This window comes from Rhineura floridana, chromosome 5 (assembly GCF_030035675.1).
Source record: "Rhineura floridana isolate rRhiFlo1 chromosome 5, rRhiFlo1.hap2, whole genome shotgun sequence".
Taxonomy (NCBI): Eukaryota; Metazoa; Chordata; class Lepidosauria; order Squamata; family Rhineuridae; genus Rhineura; species Rhineura floridana.
In genome coordinates, this window is record NC_084484.1 from 163830946 (window position 1) to 163846958 (window position 16013).

Below are 16013 nucleotides of genomic sequence, written 5' to 3' on the forward strand. Positions count from 1 at the left end.
GCAGATCTTGGCTGTAAGCTGTTGTAGTTTATTGCACCACAGAAACACTGGGAGTTTTCTGCACAACCATAAGACCTTGAGCATTCATAGGGTCTGCTGAGGCTCCAGAAACATAAAGAATATTAGGTTTATGGATCATGCCCTTAATTTAGGTGCCCATTGAAATATTATTTAAAACCAGTTTGGATGAAGTTTGAACTACTATTGTGCTTCTTAAAATACAGTATTCCCACTCTTACTAAAATTTTCTACCTGAACTGTGCAGGACTTTCAAATAAAATCCAATGCATACTGACATACAACTCATTTTGACTATCTATTGATTTCATCCTAAACCTATTAACTTTAATTCAAAGGGAATAATAAATATTATTTCTTTTCAAGTCAGCTATTCTTCCACATGCAGTCTCTCCTTACACAATTTTAATAACTATTGTTTGCAAAGAAAGAAAGAAAAACTACCTGTGAGGGGAAAAGTGATGGATCAATTGAACCCTGTGATCTTTTCCCAGTGTTTACACAGTCACCCAATAATTGTTTCAACGTCTCCTTCATCACCGAAGACAGTTGGTTTAACCAAACCTGGCAAATAACGTATCAGGAAAACATCACAAAACACGTTTACTTCTCCCAGCTTTTGTTAATATGTTTGTAGTTTACTCTCTTACCTCAACATCATTTGACAGGAGGATTTTATTTTTTAAAGGTACAATTTCACCTTCTAACGATTTCATTGCAAGTATGTTTTTAAAATCTTCATCAAAGTTCACACTGTGAATTCCTGTTAATTAATAATTTAATGATCAATTGATTAAATACAATCTACATATTATTACATTAAAATAAAGCTTTCATACTACAGTATTGTTTTACAAAGCCATACTAAATCAATGTGTTTGTCATCAACTACTTAATTTTATTTAAAATTTCCTAATCGTTATATGCATGAATGAATGTAAAGAACATGAATTTCTTAAAAAGCAAGATTTCTAACAAAAATGTTTTGGACAGCCCTCTGTGACTCGGGTTGAAATTTCAGTCTTTTCCAATTTGTCCACGTATATTGCTAAAAAAGGTCACTCTTTTTTTTCCCCAAATGGAAGGTTATTCCAACTAAAGATAAGGCTTTTCTTTTCAGCGAACTAAAATCTCAATCCCAACCTTTCCAAGATATATGCAGGCTTATAAAATGTTTGCACATAATAATTACCAGGCAACAAGTGTTTGTAGATTAGACTGGTTGGGTTGCATCCAGTGCTAGTTCTGCACAGAGTACAAATTTAATGGACACGTCTAGCTTAAGCCCATTAATTTCAATGGGTGTATTCTAAGTAGGCCCGTTGGATACAAGCCTACATGTCCAGGTATATGTCCATTTTTTCGCTCTAAGAGTATGCTTTAGTAACTAAATTACAAGGCTGCACAAAACATCAAATGTAACTAGAAATGATGGATGTGATCATCAGCACTGAATAGTGAGTGCTGCATACATGAGCTGATTAAGAAAATTGGTGCTGACCACTTTAATATTAATTATTAATAATATAAAAATTATTAGTGTGCTCCCCACCAAGAATATCTTAAGGTTCTTGCACTTTAAAAATATGTATAGTGTGTGACTTGGTCCCTTGTTTCTGTATGAACCTCATTAGGAAAAATGGACTACATGACCAGTAGGTATAATGTCTTTCTCTTGTGGGCACTAGGATACCTCCATGTGGGTAATGTGTTCCTTCTGTTGCTTGAGGCAGGGAAAAAAACTCCACAGGAAGAAAAGGAAATCTTTTCTAAGTGTGTAATCCTAGGATTCTGTGAAAGGATGCCTCAATAACTGCATACACATAAACAGAAATTAAGCTTTATTTTAACGAGTGAAAATGTACCATTGGTACCCAATAGCAGCCCCCACCAAAAAAGCAGAAGTTAAAGGAGCCGCAGCCGCGGCTCCCGACGAAACGAGTGAAAGCCCTAGGCAAAAAACAGGCAAAAAGGCAGCAGCCTTTCGTCGCAGCCCCAAGCAGCCGCCGCCGAAAAAGCAGTTAGAAAAGGAGCCGCAGCCGTGGCTCCCAGCGAGGCTAAAAGCGATAAAAAAACGGCCGCCACCTGTAGGAGGCGGCAGCAAGGCAAGGCAAGGGCTGAACAGAGAGCCACAGCCACGGCTCTCAGGGAGGCTCGTCCCAAAAGAGAGGTGAGCCCAATAAAATCAGACGTCGCCTATGGTGGGGAGACGTCGAAGAGGAAAAAATACTAAAAAACGGGCTGAAAAGAGAGCCGCAGCCGCAGCTCTCAGGGAAGGCTCATCTCTTGGAGACGGTAGCCAAAAGGGAAAACGGCAGCCACCAGATTCCTCACCAAAGGGACTAAAACGGGGAAACGAAGTGAGGTAAAAATAAAAATTCCCCCCCAAAAATAAAGTCCCAGACAATATAAAAAGAGGGTGAGGGAGAGAAGAAACAAGAATAAATTTTGACAGTCTCACACGCTCAAACTTAGCTACAATAGAAGAGCCAAACACCTCGAGAGAACGAAGGCAAGAATGAACTGGGGTGGGAGGGGCTCGATGCCCCAGGTCTTGACTTCGATCCATTCTTGCCTTCGGACGCTAGATGGCGTTATAACCCCACGTGATGTCGGAGCACCTGAGGAAAATTAAGAAATCATTTTTCTTAATTGTATAAAAAAATCCATTTGCCTCAAAATAGATTACTACCTAATGTTCAATCCAATTTTGTAGTACAGAAGGTGGCAGAGGACGCCATTTTGTTCCCCACTCCCCTATCACCTGCCTCAGTGAGCAATGACCAAGTGGGGCTTGCTGGGTCTAACGATGCCTGACGCTGTGACGCAGTAACCCTTTTTGTTATTCTTCCCACTGTATTGTCTCCTTGACACTGCCAACGGCAGCAGGGCGTGAAGAAAAGACTATGGGGTCAGCTGGAGAGAAAGAAATTGGGGAAGGGGATGTGGTAGGATAGAAAGCCTATAACACAGAGAATATGACAGGCAAAAGGCACAAGGGAGGGGGGGTTTTGGTAATCAAAGTTCACTCACTCCACAGACAACTCGGAAGGATAAAGTCCATACACACAGAGAGACGCAACCAGTGGAGAAATGAAGAAGACACACAAGCCTTATGGTGAAAAGAAGCAGGTAGTGGTGAAACATGTCTGCTCCATGACAAGACAGGAAACAGACTAGGGGGGTGTCCAATGGACAAAGACCAGTCTGCATTCCTGTCTCTAGCAATAAGAGGGCAACGTAATCCCACCATGACGTGTGTTCACCGCCTCTGGAGAATACAGGATTTCTTAATCTTCCAGGTATGAAAGGAGGATTCTACATTGCCACAAGGAATGAGAAGGCAAGGAGGAATTAATAAAGCTCTGTGGTCCAGCAAGATATTCCGTGCTGCTGCTCCATGCAAGCACTCTCATGCTAGTTTAAACCTCTGCATTATTTATTAATCTCATTTATGAATTGCTTCCCATGAGGCATCCCAAAGCAATGAAATGACTCTTCCTTTACCAGCAAAAAGCTTCTTCAGGTGAGACTGAATAACTAATGGATTGGTGGACTGTCCCAAAATTTCCAGAAGATCATCGTCGCCAATGAAATAGAATCTAGGAAATGCAGAGCGTTTTTCCTGTTTAAAAATAGATATATTTATTCTGCTTTTAATAGGTGTTTAAGTGATACATCTTGAGAAACTGCCATACTATTATTATATCCTACAACATTTCACAAATAAAATTAGGGGCAGCTATGTACTTGTAATAACAAACTAAGATACACTGCCCAAGCACCCCGCTCATTCCTAAAGATTGCTGCAGGTACTTTTCTCCTTGCTATACGCTGCATTCATTTGACACTAGAATTACCTCTCCTACACTAACAGGTTGTGTCAGTAACGTGCCCATAACCATTTTTAAACAATAGTTGGCAAATTAAGAATATATTAAATCAGAAGCCATTCCACTACCACTGCTTTTCTGCATTTTTCCCTCTGACATTTACCAATCCATGAAAATGACCATGCTCAATCTTCTTTGGGCTGTTTAGGGTTATTGTTGTTGTTTTGCCCTTCTAGGTTGCTGGGTTTTTTTTTTTAAAAAAATCTACTTCTGTAAACCTTGGGATGCACTATTACTCCCCTCGTTTCTCAATTACCTTATTTTGGCTCCATCTCTGTCAGCTCTCACTACCTACAGCACTATGAAATCAGAAATTTTTACCTCCAAGAATTCATTTAAGGATTTTTGACATCTCTGAAGCTGGTCAAGAATAGTAATCAAGGCATTTCTTATTCCTGCTCGAGCATTCAAGGATGTTATGCGGTTGTCCTGCTTGATATCTGACAATATTGATCTTTAAAAAGAATAGCAGGGTGTAAAACATGTCATTATAAGTTCTTTAACCTGAATGTGATAGATCATATATTAATGCCGAAATAATTATCTGCAATTATATCTGTGTAATTAAATTTATTTATTTATTTATTATTTAATTTGTATCCCGCCCTTCCTCCCAGCAGGAGCCCAGGGTGGCAAACAAAGCACTAAAAACACTTTAAAACATCATAAAAACAGATCTTAAAATACATTAAAACAAAACAGCATTAAAAACATTTTTAAAAAAACCTTTAAAAAGGGTTAAAAACATTATTAAAAAACATATTAAGCAATTCTAACACAGACACAGACTGGGATAGGTCTCAACCTAAAAGCCTTGTTGAAAGAGGAAAGTCTTCAAAAGGCACTGAAAAGATAGCAGAGATGACGCCTGCCTAATATTCAAATTATTAACTCTGCTCCTGAATGCAAAAACAAATGAAATTAAAATAAGCTTTGCAAACAAATTTTGCACTATTTCACTCTAACAAGTGTTTTGAGATAGTTGGATTGAAAGACATTGTGCAACATAAAACTGACCTGAAGTCTTCATCTACTCTGTTGAAGCGGGCTTGCTCTCTAGGTAGAGCTCCACGGCCAAAAATCGGTTCCAGATAGACCCACTTCCTCTGAATTTGGTTTAAATTTTGCAAATACTCATCCAGCTCAGCAAGTTTCTTCTCCCAAACAGAAACTTTATCATGAAAACCTTTGTAATATGGAGAGTCCTTTAGTGACTGAAGGAGGCAGCGGTTGTCACCAACCTGGCTTACTATATCTTTCCAGTCCTTAATCAGTTTGATCATCCGGCCCTGGCTATCTTCATAATCAGTTAATGTAAAGACAGCTCCAATTCCCCAGAGCTCAAGCTCACGCAAGGCTTCTCTGATTGTGACTTCACCATGAGCCCGACTGTTCAAATCCTATTTTCAGACACAAATCACATTTAAGCAAATATTTGAATCTTATTCCTAATACGCACAAAGAAGCAATTTCAGAAAAATGACAATTTATAAATCAATACAAGCTTTTCTTTTTAAATCACATACCATGGAACTAGTTACAAACTGCTACACATGTAAATGACAATTTAAGAAACTTAATAAAATGTGTTGTGAGAACAGCCACCTTTTCATTCACATATCAACCACTCCAACAAATGATATTACAGAGTGCATACAAACCAAAAGTCAAAATCTATGGCTTGACTAGAAATAAGTTCCACCAGTAGAATTATCATTTATATTTATGCAGTTCTCTTGTACTTAAATGATTTCTCAGAATAAGATACGACAAAGGAATAACTGATTTAAAAAGATTTTTGGCATACTATCTTTTTCTTGTTCTAAAAGGAAACATTATTCTCACTGGAAAGTTGTTTCTACGTGGTGCTGAACAAATGGCATGTGGGTTAAGGTTGCCCTCTAGTTCATGAAATGCAGTTCTTTGTCAGCACATGCATTCCCTCCTTCTCTTGAACAGTCCAGTTCATGACAAGGGTCAGCTTCAATCTCATAAACATCACACCATCATCATAATTTAATTGTATATGACTAAAAGCCATCACAACCTGAAAGAATATATATATATACAAAAACAAAGTACAAACAAATTCAATTTATTGAGTCCCCTGTACAATCCACAGCGATTGCGTTCAAGGTATTTGCCCGAATATGTTTTGCTGCCTTAGCGAACAGGGCTGTTTTATATGTAACATACGGGTCGCAATCTGACAGTAACCAAGAAACTTTCACATAAGGCGTCTCGCCCTGTAAAGCTTTCAAAATCTGTCCCAGGAATCTCTCTCTAGGGGTCTGATATAGGTGGCAAAATAGTAGGTATTGAGGGATATCCTCTACCTCTCCCCCTCCACAGATACAGAGCCGTAGGATTCTTGGAATTCGCCTATATCTTCTGTCCAAAATGACCAAGGGCATAGTTTGAAAACATAGTTCTGTAAATGCAACTCTCAGGGAGGAGAAAGTGAGCATTTGTAGGTATTGGGCTGTTTCATGGTTTGATTTCAACCAACAATACCAGTGGGAGAAATTTGATAACTTAATTAGATCTAAATCCTGATTGTTATCCAGCCTGTATAACCAGTCTCTCAGTTTATTTTTAAATCCAGGGATAATAAAAAGTCCAATGGGAGGTTTTTAGAAATCAGTAGCTCTTGGCATGACTTGGCCCTACTGCCTTTCCTCCATTGCTCTCTCAGGCATAACTTTGGAAGACGGTCTTCTGTCATGTCCAGGACCCTTTTGTAATATAGAAGGGCTGCCTTCTGCACCCTAGCTTTAACCGAAACCATGCCTGTCTCTGTCCTGATAAACGGGGCTGGGGTCCCTGGAGGTACTGCCAATAAGTATGTCAAAAATTTATTTTGGCAAACTTCCAGCTCCTTCAAGTTGTTCTGCCTTATTCCCCAAATCTCAATACCATACTGGATTTGGAGAACCACCTTCCCAAGGAACACTTTCAGTGCAGGGTTAACCAACCTGCCTCCCCTAGAATAAAAAAAATTGAGGATAGCTCGAGTAGTTCTCTGCAGGAAACCTGCTCTATCTTATTACCACCTAAGACCCAGTTGCTCTTGGGGGGACGTCTGCCAAAAACCATTGCTTTAGATTTAGCATAATTAATTACAAGGTGTTCTTTTATACAGTAATCATGGAGTTTTCTCAAGCTTCTCTTCAGCCCAATTTTGTTCAAAGATAGCAATACCAAGTCATCTGCATATATTAATATAGCAGTTTTGCGGTTGCCTATTGAAGGGGGGAAATGCTCTGGGCGATTTAACTCGGTTACCATATCATTAATATAGAGATTAAACAAGAGAGGTGCTAATAAACAGCCTTGTTTGACTCCTTTGGTGGTACAGTCAATCAATCTTCCATCTGTGCTAACTCTTACCCTCATACATGATAAACATCACACAAATATAAGAAAACAAACAGCACAAATAACCACCTGATAACTTTTAACTATGTACACAAATAAATGGGCAGTCAAACTCCAAGAGGGTGGGTCCATACCATCTATTCATCACCACTTGGAAACGCCTTTCAGGAGAAAACGATGCTTCCTTCTCCTGTGGTGGTGAATGGATGGCATGTGGGATGTACTACAGCTAACACTAGTTAGTGCACAACTTCATTAAACAGCTGCCAAACAAAACTAAGATAGCACTTGTCAAACTGGCCTGTTAAAATGACATTGGTTGTCACACTTATTATGTCTGGGTCTATTAGCAGGATCCCCTTTCCCAGGTTCAAGTCCCAGGACCACCAGCAGAACAAGAGGCAGAGTATCACCTTGAGAGATAAATGCAGGTAACACTTGCAACAGAATACGAAATGGCAGAAGAGCCCACTGAAGTGGTCTTGTATATTTCACCCATGCTATCAAATGAATTGTTGACATGAATAATCCCAGTACTTTTGCATGGTACATTATTCACTAACCTCTTCTATAAAAGGTCTGAAACTGCTGACTTTTATCTGTAGGGTCAGAAGGATCAGACTGTCATTAGTATTCAGCGGCACACCCAGGTGTACCTGCATTGGTTGCAGATGACTATTCCCAATGTTCACCATGAATCCACAGGCCAACAGGCACCTCAGTCATTATTTGAATTGCATGATTTCAGAATAGCTGGAGAGCAAAGTAGGAGACTGTCCAAGTACAGTTTAACAGAAATATCCTGGAGGCAAAGATGGGCCACTAGAGTAACCATGACTTTCATAAACATTCTTGTGGACAGCAGCCCAAATAGCATGACCCAGTATTGGTAAGTGTACTGATTATAAGCGAAATGAAAAAAAGCCTATGTCATGAATGGATAGGTACATGGAGGTACCCTGCCTTTAAAGAAATAGAAACCAGGTGATTCATCACATGACGGGCTTTCTTGTTTGATGACAAGGTTTTCATCCTGAATTTTTGATACACCACAAACTGGTTCAGGAATTTCAGAGCCAGGACAACTCTCCACAATCCATGTTTCTTTGGCACTACAAAGGAAATCGAGTAGCCATCAAAAAAAAACTTTTCTGACAGCAACAGCTCAATGACAGCTATCTGTAGATGTTTAATGGTCTCCATGATGGATGGCTGTTTTCACTGGCGAGTTGGAAACTGGTAGTAGCAGAAACTGGGTAAGTGGCATTGAATTCAGCTCTACCAATAGGGCATGATGAACTGAATTTAGCACCTACATGTGTTTGGTGATGGCAGCCTATTCCTTGAAAAATTGTCGTATACAGCTGTCTACTGGGAAATGATTGACATCAGAAATGGAAGGAGTGGCCACCTCGTGACTAGTTGCCTGACAGGTTACCAGATGTTGTTCTGTTTGAAAACATTACCTGGGCCAGTTTGCAGAGCTGGAACATAAACCTCTTCCTCTATTTTAGAAATGATAGGCACGGAAAGTATGTTGATAAGGAGCAAATCTCCTAGATGTATAGGAATGTCTATTCGAAGAAAACAGCATCTTTCAACAAACCTTAAGATCCACTAACCCATCCTTAAAGCACTTCCTCTTCAAAAACCTTGTCCCCCACATATGATGCCATTCTAATGTGCATAAGAGGCATTGTCTATTTCCCAGTTCCTCAAGCACATGGTTTGCTGTGCCACAACAACCACCATCATCAATATTGCAGCCAACAATGTTAGGCCCAATGTTGCACCAGCCAACTCCTGAAATGTTGCCACACTTGAAATTTTTAGCAAAGTTTTTTTCATTCTATCAGCATCCTGAGGATTTTCAAGAAGTTTGTTGATTTAAAGAGAAGCACTCATGAACACACATGCTGCACAAGCCAAATAAGCTGAAAGTGTTAAACCCTCATGTGCATGGTGCAGTGAAGTCAATTGCCTGATCTGTAGCATCTTTAGGCTAAGCTTCCTGTTTCAGTAAAATAACACATGAAACCAGAGAAATCACTGAACCATTGGCAGCTGGTAGGCAGAGTTGGGCCATAAAATGGTTCTAAAAGGTAACACTTATTTGCATAAGACATCAAGCAGTTAATCTGGAGCTGTGCATCCTACCCAGACCTAGTGTCCTTCAAAGGAGCAGGGACCAACGTTACTTTACAATAGGACTTAGCTTCCTGAAGCCCTGAGGCACCCTTTGATGCGGATGGAATTGGCTTCTCAGAATTGTTATTAAGATCCAGGGTTACCAGGGCCTTACATAATAAGTGAGCCTTCCAGAACAGCCTGTAAGAAAAAACACATCTGTACTTCTGCTCCATCACTTCATTCTCCTTCCTCTAATTCAGATGTTAGGAAAGGATCCAAGGGATCTAGGAGAACAGCCAGGTCTGAAGCCTTGTATGTTTATCTGCCTGTACTCTAAGGACATCATGAGGATCAGGAGGGACTCCCCTTCATCCTCATCGGTGGAGAAACTGCAAACCTGTTCAGGTCTGGGATGAGGCAAAAAGCATTTTTTCCATTTTGCCTAGCCTTCAACCCAAAAATCTGTGCAAAAGCAACTGGCTGGCTATGAACAGGCTGCGCAACAGTGACTGGCTAGGTGGAAACAGGATGAGCAACAGTGAATAGCATTGCAAAATTAGGCCACACAAGGATGTCCAAGACAGCAAGGAGTAATGACAGTTGTAGATAGAGAGCAAGCACCCAAAAGTGAACCAGTAACAGTGCCGATAATAACAAGGACTCTAAAGTCTGAGGTAAAACACTTAGAAAAAACAAGTCAGAGAACTACTACTTTTTTTTGGACCAGTCACTCATACCCTCACACAACTAGAAAAACAGGATCACCAAAATATTAGATGAGCCTGAGCAGGAATAGACAGTTGGGGAATAAACATGTCTGCTCCAAGCAAGAGGCAGAAAGTGGACTGACTGATCAAGAGGGAGAAGACTGTGTGGTATAGGACTAACTTGGATTCCTGCACTGAGAAGGGGGTTGGACTCAATGGCCTTATAAGTACCTTCCAATTCTACTATTGTACGATTCTAAGGAGAGTGAGCTGTAGACAAAGAACTACATTTCCTGTCTTTGGGAACTAGAAGAGGACCTTAATGCACATGCCATCCACTCACTACCACAGGAGAATGCAGACTAAGACAGACAGACAGACAGACAGACAGACAGACAGACAGACAGACAGACAGACAGACAGACAGACAGACAGACAGACAGACAGACAGACAGACAGACAGACAGACAGACAGACAGACAGACAGACAGACTCAGGTTCAATCCCAGACATCTCCAGGTAAGGCTGGGAGGGTCCCTTGCATGAAATCCTGGAGAATCACTGCCAAACAGTATAGACAATACTGAGCTATATGGACCAAGCGCTTGACTTGGTGTAAGGCAGCTTCCTATGTTCCTATGAGTAACTGCTCCAAATAATTTTCCGCATCACAGTAAAACTTTGAAAAGTAATTCATACCTTAAGTTCTGCTGCTTTTTCCACAATGACATCTGCCACTTTTAGAAGATCTCCAAATACCAGATTCTCTAGGCTAGTACCTTTAGGAAGACCAAGAATGCGAAAGAGGTCCAGCCAATGATCTGGAGACAAGTGCTCTCCTCTAACATATTTCAAGATAGGAAGCGTCATCTTTGGGAAATAAATAAATGTATATATGAACCTACCTAGTTTAAAGATAGTCTTGTTACATTCTGACACGCAACTAAATATTTTTTCTACCATAATAAGCACAGGCAATATCATAATTCAACAGATTTTCTATTGAAATTATTGATGCATTTCACTTATAAGTAATGCAGGGTTTTAATCAGAAATAACTATTATAAGTAATAATACTTTGGAAAAGCTACAATCTTAAGTCATGCTTAAGCAAAAAACATTGCCAATACAAATTACAAATAAAAAATTAAAAACAATTTACAACTTTGATCACAAACAGCTAGATGCAAAGGTAAAGTCACATTATAACCTAGGTCAAATCTCAGGTATGAACCCAAGAGACGTATCCTCAGTCTCCATGATTAACACAGAAATGATAATAGTGGCCCACTTTGCAAGACTATTAGAGAAAATGGACCACTGGTCTCACCTGAAGGGTGATTTTCATAGGAGGTATGCCATCAAGCGAGGTATGCCATCAAGCAGGTATCAGCTCCACCTATCGTCCGAAGGCAAGAATGTTTCTGAAGTCAAGACTAGGGGCATCAGGCCCCGCCCACTCTCCAGTTCATTCGCAGCGATTCCAAAGAGAGATATCTAAATATGCAGGAAAAAAGGCCAACAGGCCTACCAGCAAGAACATAACACAATAACAATATGCATAATAACATGACTCTAAAATAGCGAGATAACAGTAATAGCAGTCTTGACTTCATTAATAAATGTAATAAAATAGCGTAACAAGCATATATAACATTCCCAACAAAATATCTAGGTATCCCCCAACTAGGCATCCAAATCTCCTCCAACTGGGAGGGTCGTGATGGTATACCTCCTATGAAAATCACCCTTCAGGTGAGACCAATGGTCCATTTTCCATAGGAGGTATGCCATCAAGCGGGATGTACCAAAGCAGCCCATAACAGGGAGGGACCACCCACAACCTAATCCTCATTAAGAACCTGTTGCAACACTCATCTGCCAAAAGAGGCATCGGCAGAGGCATAACGGTCTATTTTATAATGCCTTATAAATGAGTGTGGGGTAGACCAAATGGCAGCTCTGCAAATATCGACAACAGGAGCGTTGGTAGCAAAAGCAGCCGAAGTGGCTGCTGACCTAGTGGAATGAGCTGTTATACTAGGTGGAACTGGAAGCTTAAGGGACTCATAAGCTAAAGTAATACATGCTCGCAACCAGCGGGATAAGGTAGAATTAGTAACTTTATGCCCCATAGAACGTGGATTAAAGGATACAAACAAAGACTCAGTCTGTCGTATATCCTGGGTCCTGGAGAGGTAGGTCTTGAGAGCCCTCCGAACATCCAACGAATGCCAAGCCTTCTCTAGATGGGTAGGATTCGGACAAAATGAAGGAAGAACAATGTCCTGGTTGCAATGGAAAACTGAATTGACCTTTGGGCGGAAGGAAGGATCAGTTTTCAGCACAACAGAATCCTTGTGAAAGACACAGAGATGGCAAGCAGAAAACAATGCGCCCAGTTCCGAGACTCTTCTCGCAGATGTAATCGCAATCAGGAACAGGACCTTGAATGACAACAGACATAAAGGCACAGTCCTGAGAGGCTCAAACGGAGGGAGTTGTAAAGCCTGCAGCACCTTTGACAAACTCCGTGAGGGAAAACGGTGGATTACAGCCGGTGAGCGTAGAGCAGTGCCTCTGAGGAAGCGTTTGATGAACGGATGGGAGGCAATAGGGGCACCAGTGGAGGACACTGAAAGAATGGACGACACAGTGGACGCATGGCAACATAAAGTGTTGGGTCTGAGTCCCATCATGAATCCCCTATGAAGGAATTGCAGCACCTGTTGTATTGTAGCCTGTGAAGGATCGATGGGTAGGGACTGACACCACTTGGAAAATGCTACCCAAGTATGTTGATAGATACGGGTGGTAGACGGTCTTCTCGAGGCCAATATCATGTCAATAACAGCGTCAGACAGTCCAGCCGACCTCAAATGTCCCCGTTCAAAAGCCACGCTGTTAGGTTGAGCCACTTGGGGTCCTGATGGCATACTGGACCCTGGGATAGGAGGTCTGGCCTGACTGGTAGTGGCCAAGGATCCGTCACCGACATTGCAAGGAGATCCGAGAACCACAGTCGACAGGGCCAAAATGGTGCTATCAGAACCAGCCGTGCCCTCTTGCGCCGCACCTTCCTCAAGGTTCTGGCTAACAGTGATATTGGAGGGAAGGCGTACAATAGGCCATCCGGCCACGGTATTGACAGAGCATCCACCGCTTCCACTGTCGTGTCCAGGTATCATGCGAAGTACCTGGTGAGCTGGCAATTGCGACTGGAAGCAAACAGGTCGACTGAGAAGAGGCCGAACCGACACTGGAGAAGATGGAAAATGTTCGGATGAAATTTCCATTCTCCCGGAAAAACCTGTTGTCTGCTGACCCAGTCTGCTGTCACATTCCAAATCCCTCTGAGATGTTCTGCTTTCAGGGATTGTAGATGTTGTTCTGCCCAGTCGAAAATGAGGTAAGCTAGACTCTGCAGAGCCGGGGACCTGGTGCCCCCGTCTGTTCAAATGTGATTTTGCACACGTGTTGTCCGTTCGAATAAGAACATGGTCCAAGGGGAACAGAGATTGAAAATGAAGCAGGGCTAAGTGGACAGCCTTCAGCTCCAGCCAATTGATGCTCTGAGTCTGCTCTACTATGGTCCAAACCCCTTGCACGAACTGGGAGTTGCAGTGGGCTCCCCATCCGAGTAGACTGGCATCTGTGGTGATAACAGTCCTGCGGGGTTCTTTGAACGGAGTGCCCTTGGTAAGATGTTGGACCTTTGTCCACCAGCGAAATGAAATGCGCAGTGCGTGGCTCAAGGGAATTTTCGATGGTTTGAGCTGGCAATGTCGTGTTGGAATGGCAGCAAAGCCCACTGTAGCTGTCGAGTACGAGCTCTGGCCCATGGAACAATATGAATGGTGGACACCAACATTCCTAGAGCCCTGGCTAGAAGCATGACATCTGCAGATGTTTTGTGCATCAGGGATCTTGCAATGCCTGTCATAGCAGTTATGCGATCAGGGGACAGGAACACTGTCGCTTGCAGGGTGTCCAACATTGCCCCTAGATGCTGTAGACGTTGAGTTGGTTGAAGATGGCTTTTGTCGAAGTTGACTAGCCAGCCGTGGGCCTGTAAGACATGGAGTGTGAGCGTTAGATGGCGATTAGCCAGCTCCCTAGAGCTCACCCGTATTAGAAGATTGTCCAAATAGGGGTAGATATGGACCCCTTGAAGCCTGAGGTGAGCCACTAGTATAAGTAGCACCTTGGTGAATACTCTCGGGGCAGACGAGAGGCCGAACAGCATCGCTCGATATTGGAAGTACTGGGAGCCAAAGGCAAAACGAATAAATTTTCTGTGGGCTATGCAAATAGGTACATGGAGATACGCTTCCTTTAGATCAATAGAGGCCAGGAAGTCTCCTTCGTGCAGGCTGTCTGTAATGGAGTGTAGGGATTCCATTTTGAACCTGCGATACTTTACGAAACGGTTAATGAACTTGAGGTCCAATACCGCCCTCCATGAGAGATCTGGTTTGGGCACAGCAAATAGGAGGGAGTACACCCCTTCCAACCTCTCAGCCATGGGGACTGGCTCTATCGCCGCTATGTCCAAGAGGTGACGTATCGCAGTCTGCATGATGCAGTGCCTGGCTGGTGCCCTGGGACAAGGGGAGGGATGAAACTTGTCTGGGGGTATAGCCCAAAACTCAATTGAATATCCATAACAAAAAAGATCTCTGATGCAGGAGACCTGAGTCAGTCGTAGCCATTGTCTGCCAAACAGAAGCAGTCTGCCCCCAACTGGTATTGCATTAGTACTGTCTGCGCTGGTGAGACCCTCCCCTGTATGAGGATGTTGAGGAGCCTCTGCGGCCCTAGTACTGACCTCTACCCTGGAAACGTCTATTCCAGCCTCCTCTGGAGGAGCGGAAATCATGTGTTGGAAAATCGCGGCCTCGTCCTCCGGGCCGCGTTCCTCGAAAGGGCTGAGATGAGCGGTACGATGCGAAACGTCGGAAAGGTCTGCGCTTGATGTTTCTGACGGTGGCCAAGACAGGCTTTCCAGCGTCCTTAGGGTCAACAAGCACTGCCTTTAGGGCTTCCTCGCCAAAAAGTAACGATCCGGCATAAGGGGCCCGTGATAGATTTACTCTGGCATTAGAGTCAGCTTGCCAGTGACGAAGCCAGAGGGTGCGTCCGGCAACAACCTGAGCCGCCATAGCGCGTGCTGCTAGTTGATTTGCGTCCAAGGTGGCATCGGCCACAAAAGCAGCTGTCTTACGCAATTTTATCAGTGATCTTCGCAGAGACACAGGATCTGGGTTAGGATCCTCTAAGAGGTCATCCAACCACATCATCGCTGCCCTGGAGAAAATAGTGGCTGATGTAGAAGCCCGCATAGAGAATGCGGAGGCCTCATGAGTCTTACGTAAAGCGAAGTCCAGTCTCCGCTCAGTGGCATCCTTTAAGTGACAATCTCCTTCCCTTGGCAAAAGGGATCTGGAAACTAAGCTGGAAATTGGCTCGTCTATGCCAGGGACAGCCAGTCTGGTAGTAAAGTCCGGAGCCAAGGGGTAAAGTCTGTCCGCAATGTGATTGAATCGGCGGGCTTGTAAAGGGTGAGACCATTCGTCCTTGGCCAGTTTAGCGATGGGATCTGGGACAGGAAGATAATGTTCAGCTGGCATGGGGGATTTAAATACCCTGACCCCCTTTATAACGGGAGTTGCAGCTGCAGTTGGTGTAGATTGAAGGCCAAGGGTATTCAACACTCTGCGCACAAGGGGTTGGTAATCTGAGGCATCAAAGAGACAATAAGACGTATCCTGCTCATGTTCCGAATGGTCACTCCATTCGTCTCCTTCATCTTGCAGCGCGAATGCGGACTCCTCCCCACAAGAAACGTCATCAACGAACCTGCCCCTGGCAATATCAAATGGATTAG

The 16013-nt window shown here is 42.7% G+C and overlaps 1 protein-coding gene across 4 annotated transcripts in view; it reads right to left on the bottom strand.

Moving 5' to 3' along the window:
- Positions 1 to 16013, bottom strand: part of DYNC2H1 (dynein cytoplasmic 2 heavy chain 1) — a 438789-nt gene that overhangs the window by 368607 nt on the left and 54169 nt on the right. For all 4 annotated transcript variants that reach the window (XM_061628720.1, XM_061628719.1, XM_061628721.1 and 1 more), the window contains 6 exons: positions 10826 to 10996; positions 4929 to 5311; positions 4233 to 4365; positions 3526 to 3643; positions 669 to 781; positions 463 to 582 (listed from right to left, as the gene is read on the bottom strand). In XM_061628720.1, the coding sequence (XP_061484704.1) occupies positions 463 to 582; positions 669 to 781; positions 3526 to 3643; positions 4233 to 4365; positions 4929 to 5311; positions 10826 to 10996 (1038 nt within the window). The remainder of the gene's footprint in view (positions 1 to 462; positions 583 to 668; positions 782 to 3525; positions 3644 to 4232; positions 4366 to 4928; positions 5312 to 10825; positions 10997 to 16013) is intronic.